The following is an 11,667-nucleotide window of genomic DNA, read 5'->3' as shown; positions in this document are numbered from 1 at the left end:
ACTGACCAATTACAATATAAATTCAGGCATACACCCTACATACAACAATCAATCGAGAAATAAAGAAGTTTTCTATCAAAGGTTCGCACAATTCAAAATATCTAAATAAGCTTCAGCTCTGTTGTTAAGCATGATAGACTGCAAAAGACAATTCTGCTAAATACATTGCCAGCTTGAAACATATCTCGTTGTTATAAATTTGATAGTAGAATATTGAAAGAATAAAAATGTATATTTCATTCCCTATCATATTGAAATGAAATAACACAGTGGCAAATTATAAAACTGAAGAATAACATACCAACATCTATTCACTGACCCACCACAGACATCCGAACAAATTTCATGTCATTCGCATCCGCTCAATAAGTGCAAACTACATTCAATTTTCAAAACATCTTAAAATTATAGTGGCCAGTTATGTCAAAGAAAATTATAATAAATTTCCAAAGATGACTAAAAGAAATCCTACTAATTTTCAAAGTATCATAGGCTACTAGTCAAATATACTGAAGACAATATCCCACGTAGTAGCATAAAATGGGTTTTTAAGCAATGTAACCAATAGCTAATATCAGCTCAAAATTATACAATTAAAACTCGGGCACAGCCTGGATTGGAATTAGATCCTTTCAATAATAATAATAATCGTAAGTGTGAAACTATCTCATGAGGTACCTCAAGTGGAATGTTATTCTTATGAATAGTGCTAAGAATCCAAGCAAGACCACTGCAATTACAGGAGTACAATTTGACTACTCAAGTACTCAGATAACTGTTAATACTCTTTACTGCCCACCAGTCTTTTAGTGATTGGACAATTGCTGTTTGAATTTCATAGGAACAACTAGATTCAATGGAAAGTGCATACACAATTTCAAAGTGTTTACATCAAAGTCATGTAAACGTGGGTATCAAAAATCAAACAAAGGAGACAGGACATGCCGAAGGAGATGGTCCATAATTATCTGTCATATTGAAAATTTGAATATCAGAGTATGTGAGAGGGTTTTTAGAGTCGTCTGCTTTGTGTCCAAGAATGAACAGTCCATAGCATGTGTCCACATAATAAATTACTTGAAAATGTTGTAATCATCGTAATCGATTATGATTACAAATCACTAATTAACCCGTGTCTGATATGTAGCCATTTGCTAAGTAGGCTTGCAAAGTTGAAGTCAGCTGTGCCAAGTAATCTATCGGTTATGAAACGACGGGTAGGGAATCAGCCGAAAAATCTGTGTATAATTTTCAGTACCGTAATGAAAGGGCTTCACTATTGCACCACCATGACATCACAGATACAAGACTTCACAACCTTAAATTCAAAGTATTTAAAGGCAGTCTCTCGCCCCTGCAATAGGTCATTTCAAATGTGGCAGTAAATCCTACACTTTTAATGCGTTCGCGATTTCTTCCAATCTCATGGCTGTCTTCACGTCGCCTTGCACATCCAAACCTCCATTCGTGTACGCGCCCAAAGCTCCGATTTGACCGCACAATAGATCAATCAACGTTTTAAAGGTCAAAGTCAGAGTAGCGTCCGGAACATTATTCGGGAGACCGCCTTCGCCACATGATCCAGAACCGGTCTTGAGGTCGATGTAGTACGATTTCCCGATATCGGACAGTTTAATCTCAAACGTGGCATTCACTTTGGACACAAGTTCAGTGTTCAGAACAGACCTAATAGTATCCAGCAGACTCTGAGAAGCAGACTCTATCGTCGCTGGCGATAATGAGTTCTGATCGGCGCTTGATTGAGCTGGTTGTGGAGATGTCCCCTGTACCGCACCCATTGTCATGGCATTCATAAGCTGACCCATTGCGTTGTTACCACCACCACCTCCTCCGCCTGACATACCAGACATCAATTTGCTGAAAAATCCAGAATTGCTGTGATCAGGGGCGTTAACTTCCACAGTCGGTTGCGATAATTCCACTCGTCCAATTTCCAACCCCCATTCAACAGCCGCGAGGTTGATTTCGATTTGAATGTCGTAATTATATCGGACTGCGTTTGCTTTCAAGTCCGCAAACCTCTTTTTACTCAAGACCTTCGACATAGCAGCTTGACACGCCACACGAACCGAGTGGTTCATATCCTGCAAACTGTTTTTAACAATTAGAGGACTTTGCACTCTGTAATGCACAACGCATCCGAATAAAATAAGTCCACCGTCTGACGTGCATATCCTTGTGGGTGGGACGTTGAACGCTTTAGTTCTCAGATCCACTCTACTCCACCGGTCAATACATGGAAATACAAACACCATGCCAGGTCCTTTTAGGGGCAGAAGATGTCCGATTCGAAACACTACCATTCGTTCATACTGGTGCACCATTTTCAAGCAGAAAAACGCCGATATCGGGAAGGTCAGAACGAAGCACAGAAACGCGCAGAACTTGATGAACGCAGCACCCACCATCGACAGATTCGATCGAGTTGGATTCATGTACTGATCGCCGGGTAGTACATTCAGATTGATGTGGCTGTACCTTGTCTCGGATGATGCAGGCCTCGAATTGGTAGAAAAGGAGAAAGTCGAGCGGTAGTCAAAAGCAGACGACGATTTTCCAAGCGGCTGATACATGATGTATTTATTGAAACCCTGTGATCTCGTAAACAACGGGCTCCGCGAAACTTTTATCTATTTTAGAGCGTTTTAAATATACAACATTTCCAATCCGAGCACTACTGTGGAAATACGAACGAAGATCGATTTTACAATCGTGAAGAGAAAACCTGACGGATAGCCCTAAATCGATATTCGCTGCACTGCTGCTGACCGCTGCAAATACAATTTTATTGGCCGCCACCTACTGACCATGTTGGATTAAATGTCATTTCCACAAGGATCGTGTGAGTCCAAATTGAGTATCGTCGGATCATCATAACATAACTTCATAGCAGAGGTCTCAAACTCAAATGTACTCGCAGGCCAATTTCCTACTTGTTCATGGCGCCGCGGGCCGCAGCAACAATAATAGGGGAATTCAATGTATTTTCGAGTAGGATTTATTTGACGGGACCTTGCAGACTGACATACCACACACGCATCTTTAAAATGTGATTTACCATTGTGAATTCACGCTTGGCACGAAAAAAATCACATTTTAAAATATTTGAATAAAGTTGTTCCTGTAGCCTACTTAGCATAGCTGCTGTAGACACCATGCGAGAGTAAAAATGCATCAGGACATCGTAAAAGCTGTTGTGTTATAATTTTGCAGCTAGCGGAAATTTGACGTCATAGGTAGAATATTTTAGAATTTTACAAAGATTGATCTGCTGATATCAGAGCATTGGAGCAGTACAACCTAATCCGGGTCAGGCCAATATCCAGGCCAATATTCCTCTTATTTTCCGTAACTGCCGACTTATAGCACGGCCCACTTCTTGGCTTTTGTAAGACACCGCTGACGCGGATGAGGTGGCGGGGCGGAGCCTAGGTAAACCTCTAACACTTAGGTATCGAAATTCGGAAGTCGACCTCGGTCGGACTCGGACCCGCAGCCATTGGTGTTGCAGCTATTGATAATGTCATTACTAGAGCAAGTTTTTGTTGCACTAAAATCGCGAGAAAGTTGCATTTAATTTTAACAAAAGTTGCAGTAAAAAGTTGCATTCATAATTTCTGTTTGCTTATTAGGGTATGAGATACTCGAAAAGTTCCGTTGTAGGCTACAACTTAGTTCCTGCAGAGCAGGGCTTTGGAGCCGGAGCCCGGAGCCGGAGCCCCGGAGCCGTGCATTTTCACCGGAGCTGGAGCCGAAGCTCTACATAAAATTCAGCCGGAGCCGGAGCTGGAGCCCGTTATTTGAGGAGTAGCTCCGGCTCCGACGTATTTCATAAGATGCTATTATATATGCAACAACCACATCTGCTGATTTATCATAATTGAACAGCAGGCTTGAATTTTAATGCTGTGCACAGCAATGGCATAGAGTAGAGTGCGTTGTAGTGCAACTATGAGGTTATCGACAAGTATTCATTATGACGTCACAAGCCGGCGCGGCGGCACCTATGTCTTCGTTGCTACATCGGATGTTACTGACGGTTGGCCGACTCTAGATTACTATAGATAACTAACCTATGGGTAGATTAGTAATCTATATAGACCAGAAATGGCCAACCTTTTCGGCTAAAGGGGCACATGCAATTGACGAACGAGTGCGCGGTCCACTGGCCGCGCCAAGTGGGTAAAATTTTCAAAGTTTATAAATAAACTAGGTCAATAATATTATCACTTGAGTATACCGACCGCTAGGCTCAGTTTGCAAGGACACGACTATTCGGCGTCTGGCCACATCGATATCGAAGGTCTCCGATAATATGCGACAATGATTTTGTGCCTACATTTCACCGTCGACGATCTTTATGCGAGCGCAAACGCGAAAAGACTTTCTCCCGTAATTGCGAATACAGTTAGACTCAATCGGGTAAATTAGGCGTTTTTTTTTCATTTTTGGTAGGGGGTAGGCTACCAAGCAAGAAATCGTGTGACAATTAAACACACGAACCGTGAAGAAAAATTTTCACTACTGTTTTAGTTTATTGTAATGTACGACGATTTACCGAAAATGTGACTGGACCATGGATCTGCCAATGCGTCGGAACTGATATTTTAGTCAGCAACATCCCAAGTGTCGCAGCCAGACTTGTAAATTTTGGTTGGCATTGCAAGTTCACAATCTGAGCAATTCATTTTCGATAATATAATAGGAAATGACCTCGCGGGCCACGCAAAACCCTCTCGCGGGCCACATTTAGCCCGCAGGTTGGCCACCCCTAATATAGACAGGCCCATTCGATAATTTCAGAGCCGGAGCAGTGGTAATAATGCGGCTCCGGAGCTGGAGCCGGAGCTAATGTATGATAGAAGAAAGCGCCGGAGATGGAGCAGTTTAAATTTACGGCTGCTCGAAGGCCCTGCTGCAGAGCTGAAAAATTTGTTACTTCGCCATTCAACGCTCTGATGAAACCGCCAAAAATTACATTTTTCCAGGCACACAGCAAGAATATTAAGCAATGCGGGAATAATTTTCCCAAAAAAAGCCAAACAGCATTGCGATAATCCCTTCTCCCTAAACAAGTCAAATAACACACCCCAAACCCTTATAGCAAACTTGACCCAAGGCATTAAATAAAAACTCACTCTTGGTGACTTTACCAAAATCAATAGCCCAAAAAAGGGACCCAGTGAAAATGTAATTTTCGGCGGTCTCGCCTGGGCGTTCGTGAAATGGGAAACTGTTTCAAATTTAAACGACAGAATTAATAAAGCGATCTTTTTATATATTGTTCGGGCACGGTCGTGCTCAGCAGGGGTATGTGAACTTCTTGCTTATGCAAGCCATTAATTGTGTCATAGATAACAGTGAGATGCAGCTAACCCATCATATAGCTCTTTGTTATGCAAATCAAAGAGAATAGAACCATACTAGAATTAGTTTATAGTATGTTTTTCAATCACTCCTTTACAATTGTACGATATATTTGATAAAGTTGCAGTAAAAATTGGCATGAAAAATAGATAAAAGTTGCACTATAAAATCCCTCCAAACAGCTTACCTTAAAACATCATAAGACATAGATTCTGAGTATCTAGGAAGCTGTCGGAAGCTGTAAAAAAAAGTTGCAAAAACTTGCCCTAGTCATTAGGCTACCTATGCCAAATTTTAAATCAGCGTTAAATTTACCTTCGAATACTGGAACAGATCTAAAACAACTTGAATATAATGATTCCTGTGCCATAGCAATAGAAATGTTCAATCGCCGAAGTATTCAGTGATCCTCCACTCAGTGGTAACTTTTGAAAGTAATGTAATAGTGAAGTTTGATGAGTAGTTTCAAGCTTCTGGGGTAGTTTTGGGGCCAATTTCTAGTTTCCAAATAAAAAAATGATGTAAGACACTTAAATATTGTCGAATAGGCTACTTCGAAATCCAAAATACGGTCGCGGGCCGCAGATAATGGTCTCGCGGGCCGCATGTTTGAGACCTCTGCTTTATAGCTTGATGATAATGGGGTTACCATACGTCCTCTTTTGAGAGGATTTGTTCTCTATTTTGACATTTTTGAAAGTGTCCCCGGACGACGCTCAAATGTCCTGTTTTTTGAGAAGTCATTTGAGAAACAAAGGGGCCTGGTTGTCCAATGTCCATCCAACAAGTCGCTGCTGAAGAGATTCGGTGTCCTAAACATAGAAGATATGCGGAAACTAGAAAGTTTATGTATCAGTTCCACTGCGGTCATTGCCCCGAATACTTCAATGACTCCTTTACCTCGGAATCAAAAGCGCACAATTACAATACACGCGCGTCCACGTCGTCCAAATATCATATGATCGACCGAAAAGATCATCGCTCCATCAAATATGCCGGACCTGACGTGTGGAACAGTATCCAGCCGGCCATCCGACAGTCGACGAGCATGTCCACATCCAAGTCGAAATACAAGCATAATTACTACTAAATAAAGTCCTTCCTCAAGATTACCGAACCACGACCTGACCTATCGATCTCGCCTTCCATGGCATGCCACCCCATTTTTGTTGCTTGCTTTTCTATGCTATCTTCTTTTACTTTTCTTTCAGTGTACATGCCTCCTCTTTACATTGCCTAGGCCAAGGTGGGTTGTCAGATTCCTAAGACTACTTCGAGTCGTTTCGACACCTTCCTATATTTTCATTGCTAATAAGCCGAACTGAACTGAACTGTTTTCTTTTTTGAAGATTTTGGTTCAATGTATGTTAAAATTCAGAGATATAGGAAATCAGTATTCAAGTAGCGGTCCGGCGGGTGTTTCGGGAGTTGAGCTAGAAAATTGACCCTGGTTTTGTCAACCAACGGAAAATTCAATGAAAGTGTGAATTTCTAGAATCGATTCGGAAAAGTGACCTTTTTTTAGTCATCCAACAGCAAAGTTGCAATAAGTTTACCATTTTTTCCAGATTTTACTCGGGTATTGTAAGTCTGGAAATTTTTAAAAAGTGTCCTCATTTCAGATTTCCAAAATATGGTAACCCTAGATAATAATTACTAGTTTTATATTAGTTCCGTTTGTTTACGATTTTCGGAACGTTGTATCATGACCTAACCCTTTCAAATAGAGAGTCCTCACCACATTAACTTCTTCTTCTTTTGGATTGCCTACAGTTCAGTTCACGACGCCGATGCATCAGCCCATGATTTCGACTACGTAGCCTACAACGAAGGCATTCGCGAATCTAATGAATTATTATAGTACTTGACAATTATATCAATCGACGTAACATGGGGCATTACCAGTTCAAACCCGTCTACTAACTCTTGCCGCGATAAAGCATTTTGCTTTAGTTGCGAACCCGTCCCGCGCTTCGAGGAGAGTGGGTGTCTGATTTCGAAGACTACTCGAAGTCGTTTCGACACCTTCCTATCTTTCATTGTATCGCTGTCTTGTGCTCTGTTGGAATGATGAAATTGTGAGCATTAAATCGAATAGAGTAGTACTTCCAGCATAGAGACAGTCTCGGCGTCACCATTGATACCAAAATGTCGTGGAAGCAGCATATTAAATGCACAATATCAAAACTAGCTCGGTGTGTGGGAATAATGACCCGTCTGCAATCTTTGGTTTCCAGATCAATACTACGAACCATCTATTTCTCACTTTTCCACTCTCACCTGCAATATGGAATCGTAGTATGGGGAAATGCATGCACAACATTTTTGCGCAGAATTCGAACCCTGCAAAACCGTGCGATATGGCTGATCTCATCTGTACCTTTACGTACCAAACTATCGCCTTACTACCGTAAGCACCGAATTTTGCAAGTTGACGACCTATATCGCTTCGAAGTATCAAAAGTCATTCACAAATATTTTTCCAATAGTTTGCCTCCTGTGTTTGATGACTTTTTCATGCCCGCTAAACATGTCCACTCTCATTACACGAGATCCTCGTCTAAAGGAAATATCTACTTACCTAGGGTTACCATATTTTTGGTTCACAAATTCCGGACGCTCTTCAGCGCCCACTAGCGGATTTCAAAATGAGGTGTGAGCGAAATGTCGATCAATATGACGTTACACCAGCATCGCTTTGTCTATCGACTGGAGGTGGTCGCGATCCGGTTCAGGAGTATGTGGTTGTGTATTGTATGTTGTAACCTGGGCCGAAGCCACATATTTTCAGCCCCATCCCGCTCAAATAAACACTGATCTTGGGCCCGGTCCGTGGACATATGAGCATGCGACATTACAGCATGCGAGACTTCGGCATGCGACAATTTGGCATGCAACACATGAGCATGTGGGTTAAATTACGGGTTAGGGGTAGGTTAGGGTTGGATTTAAGGTTGGGTTAGGGTTAGGCTTTAGGTTAGGTTAGGCTAGGTTAGGTTAGGTTAGGTTATGTTTCGGGTAGGGGTAAGTTTTTGGGTTATACGGTCACATGCTGAAGTGACGCATGCTGATGTGTTCCATGCTGAACTGTCGTTTTCCATTGTGTCGCATGCTCATATGTCGGGCAACCATTGGGCCCATCGTAGGGTATTCGATGCAACTTCTGGGGTTTTACCATATGCATCTGGTGTTAAATGATTTGAATGAATTGTGTCAATAATATTGGTTCTTCCATATATTACTGTATAATTCTAATCCTCTCTCCGCCGACATAATCAGAGTCAGCGGTAGAATTGAGCTGATGTAGGATGATGACTTCGAAAATGCAAGGGGCGTGATTGTACATCGTTAAGTCATGTTCATGTCACATCAATAAGATTATTTATCAGCCTAATGCGGGTGTGCACTTCACCACTGAGCTATATAAACACCACACATCCGGTGGTTTCCAGCCTTTTATGGTCGCGAATCCATTTCCAATTTGAAAATGTGCAGTGGCCCAGCTCAAAATTTGATGAGCTGATTACTAATTAAAGGTCGGCACATTTGCCCAGACTTACTCACAGCCTATTTGGAAGCTAATTACGTTCAACATCTTCGCGAAACCCAGAATAAAGGCAAACTACCCCCAGGTTTAGAACCACCATTTTTGAATAAAGCATCCAAACGACCTAAAACGACGACTCTATGAATACCGTTATCTTGTAATCGCGATTACAATTAGACTTCTTTTTGTAAATGAATGTTATTTTTATTTATTTCTTGATCGCAGTTTTTGCGAGAGCGATAGTCCCCATATTAAAACCAATATATATGATACTAAATCGCGCCGAGCGCGAAGAAAAATTTCATGTAGCAAAAATCTACCCAAAAATAGTCTTGTTTAGGTTGATTTACGAAAAAAAAGATTGAGCTTACTTCAAGCCTTCAAAATTCCGGACATTTAGGCATATTTTAGAAATTCCTCCCGGACGCAGTTTTAACAGTGAAATTCCGGACATGTCCGGGAAATTCCGGACGTATGGCAACCCTATACTTACCCCCACCCAATAGCAACCTAACTAAGAGATCTATCGACTACTCGGGACCTATCATCTGGAATGCATTACCACCACATATCCGTGAATTGCCTTATAATAGATTCAAAAAAGCCCTACTTGATCACCTCTTGTTATATACTAACACTGTTGCCCTACCTCGCCCAGACATTGCTTCGTTGATTATTTGCTACCATCGTTTAATTTTTTTTTTTCTATTTTACTTTTTTAACTAATTTTTTTTACAGCCAGTCTGTTCAGAGTCAAGTGTACCTGTGTGATGCTGGTGTGATCAGACTAGATGACCTTCACGGTCTTATCGATCATTCCTATCTAATACCGAATACTGTGCATGCATATTTTCTGCACCACCATCACTGCCGTGTGTTATGTATTTTGGTTGGATGAAAATAAAGTCTCTCTGTCTCGCTCTCTCTCTATACTTCCGGTTCCAGTTTCAACTCAGCTATAAGCTCCTGCAGCTCGCTACCGCACGACTCTTTCTCAAATGAGATTGTACCTCTCTGACCCTCACCCAAAACTACGATTTTGGATTCTGCGGAAACGATACATATAGATGATGATATCAGAGTTATCAGACGAACTTTCGTTAGAACCAGGGCCGTAACAGCACTTCGTCAGCCCCCCCCAAACCTTCGTCTTGCCCCCCCCCCATAGGCTGATAACCTAACTTCTGGGGGGCTTCGCCCCCCAGACCCCCCTCAGTCTGTGCGCTGTTTCCCGCTACTTCTCCTATACATTGGCTGTCCATTCTGTGTGTCAGTTTTTCTCGCCTGAACGCGCGAAGCGCGAGAAAATTTTATAATTCGATGACTGAATCGGTCAATATGATCGGGAATTGCATATATATTGCTGTTAGTTTTTACCCTCTCTCTGCTCACGTAATCGGATTTACCGGTAGAGCTGAGTGAGGGGTGTTTGAAAAGGTAGGAACCCTCAATAATAATTAAACATCTCCGGGTGTATACCCGTTGCCAAGAACGAAACAAAAACTTCGTCACGCCCTCACCCCCCCAAAAATAACTTGAGTCATGGGCTTCCATAAGGTGATAAACCGGCCCCCATCACGTTGTTCGCTTTTTCAACGAAATTATAGTGGTACCGTTTCGTGAGCCAGCGAGCCAGGTGCGCAAATCTTTGATAAGTCATGATAAATCGGTCAATAAGGTCGGTAGTTGCATATATATTGTTATGAATTATTGTCCTATCTACTCACATTTACCTGGATAGCTAAGTGAGGTGTCTTCGAAACTGCAGAGTCCGTAAATAATAATTAAACATATTCGGGTGGGCGGACCCGTTGGTATGACTTCGTTACATGATGTTATTTCGTGACCTCCTGTCTATCAAAAAATATAGAATCGCACACGATTTCACATTGGTATTTCTTCGCTGCCATATAATTTTTCACTGCGGGATGGTATTTGTCTTGTGAGGTTCAGATTGCCAAGACAGAAACATTCGGCGCCAGTCAATTAAACCTATGTGTATTTTGTATGCCTATATATAACGAAGTTTTCGGTCATTATAAGGGCAGTCCCTTTCGGCCAAGGTTTTCTCGCTGGCGATCGTTTTGGCACACTTCTTGGAGTCGCATATTACATGGCCTAAAACTTTATGTCTTGGTGCGTCGTGGCGCGGCAACAGCCAACGCCGATATGCCTATTTCTATAAATGCGCGTATTAATTCTTTGGGGAAGAGTACCCAATAATCAAGATATTTGGCAACCCGAAATCGCGCGCAGCGCGAAAATTTTTTGATAAGTTCCACAAATTTCCAAAAAATACTCTAAAATTTATGCTAATTCACGAAATAATTTTGGGCCCCCTTCGAGCTCGCCCCCCCCAATTGGGGGGTTTGGGGTGCGGCAGTTACGGCCCTGATTTTAACCTAGTGTTAGGTCACGTTCGTAGGAAAGGCAGATGCGTATCAATCATGAACATGAACAAACGAATCACGCATCCTCAGCTTTGTTCTATTGTCAATCACCAACATCCATCAACTATGGAGAAAGTAGTCGCCGAAGGAACTAAGACAAGTTATGTTGTCTGTCAGTGTCAGTGTATACTTTTGCTCTATCGGTTCAAAGTAGAATTTGTTTCCAGTTTCCGTAGTAGAAATGTGAGGTGTGAAAAGAAGTCCAGTGGATTGAAAAACAATTCTAAACTAACAGTCTCGGACATTTACTTGGCAATAACCTGCGCCAACCTTGGCCGGATC

The 11,667-nt window shown here is 41.8% G+C and overlaps 1 protein-coding gene and 1 long non-coding RNA gene across 2 annotated transcripts in view; one reads left to right on the top strand and one right to left on the bottom strand.

The window, feature by feature from the left end:
• Nucleotides 1–35: 35 nt before the first annotated feature.
• Nucleotides 36–3,508, bottom strand: LOC145451138 (stomatin-like protein 1). The gene has a single exon (XM_080329638.1). The coding sequence runs from the start codon at nt 2,592–2,594 to the stop codon at nt 1,389–1,391; it is 1,206 nt and encodes a 401-aa protein (XP_080185764.1). The 5' UTR covers nt 2,595–3,508; the 3' UTR covers nt 36–1,388.
• A 32-nt stretch (nt 3,509–3,540) lies between these two features.
• The window catches only part of LOC145451150 (uncharacterized), a 48,571-nt gene continuing 40,444 nt past the window's right edge, over nt 3,541–11,667 (top strand). Inside the window, exon 1 of the long non-coding RNA XR_013918696.1 lies at nt 3,541–3,622. This is a non-coding gene — a long non-coding RNA (uncharacterized LOC145451150). The remainder of the gene's footprint in view (nt 3,623–11,667) is intronic.

The sequence above is a fragment of the Botryllus schlosseri genome, chromosome 11 (assembly GCF_051294905.1).
Source record: "Botryllus schlosseri isolate E-star chromosome 11, Bs_hap1, whole genome shotgun sequence".
Lineage (NCBI taxonomy): Eukaryota > Metazoa > Chordata > Ascidiacea > Stolidobranchia > Styelidae > Botryllus > Botryllus schlosseri.
This window is presented reverse-complemented; position numbering and strand designations above follow the sequence as displayed.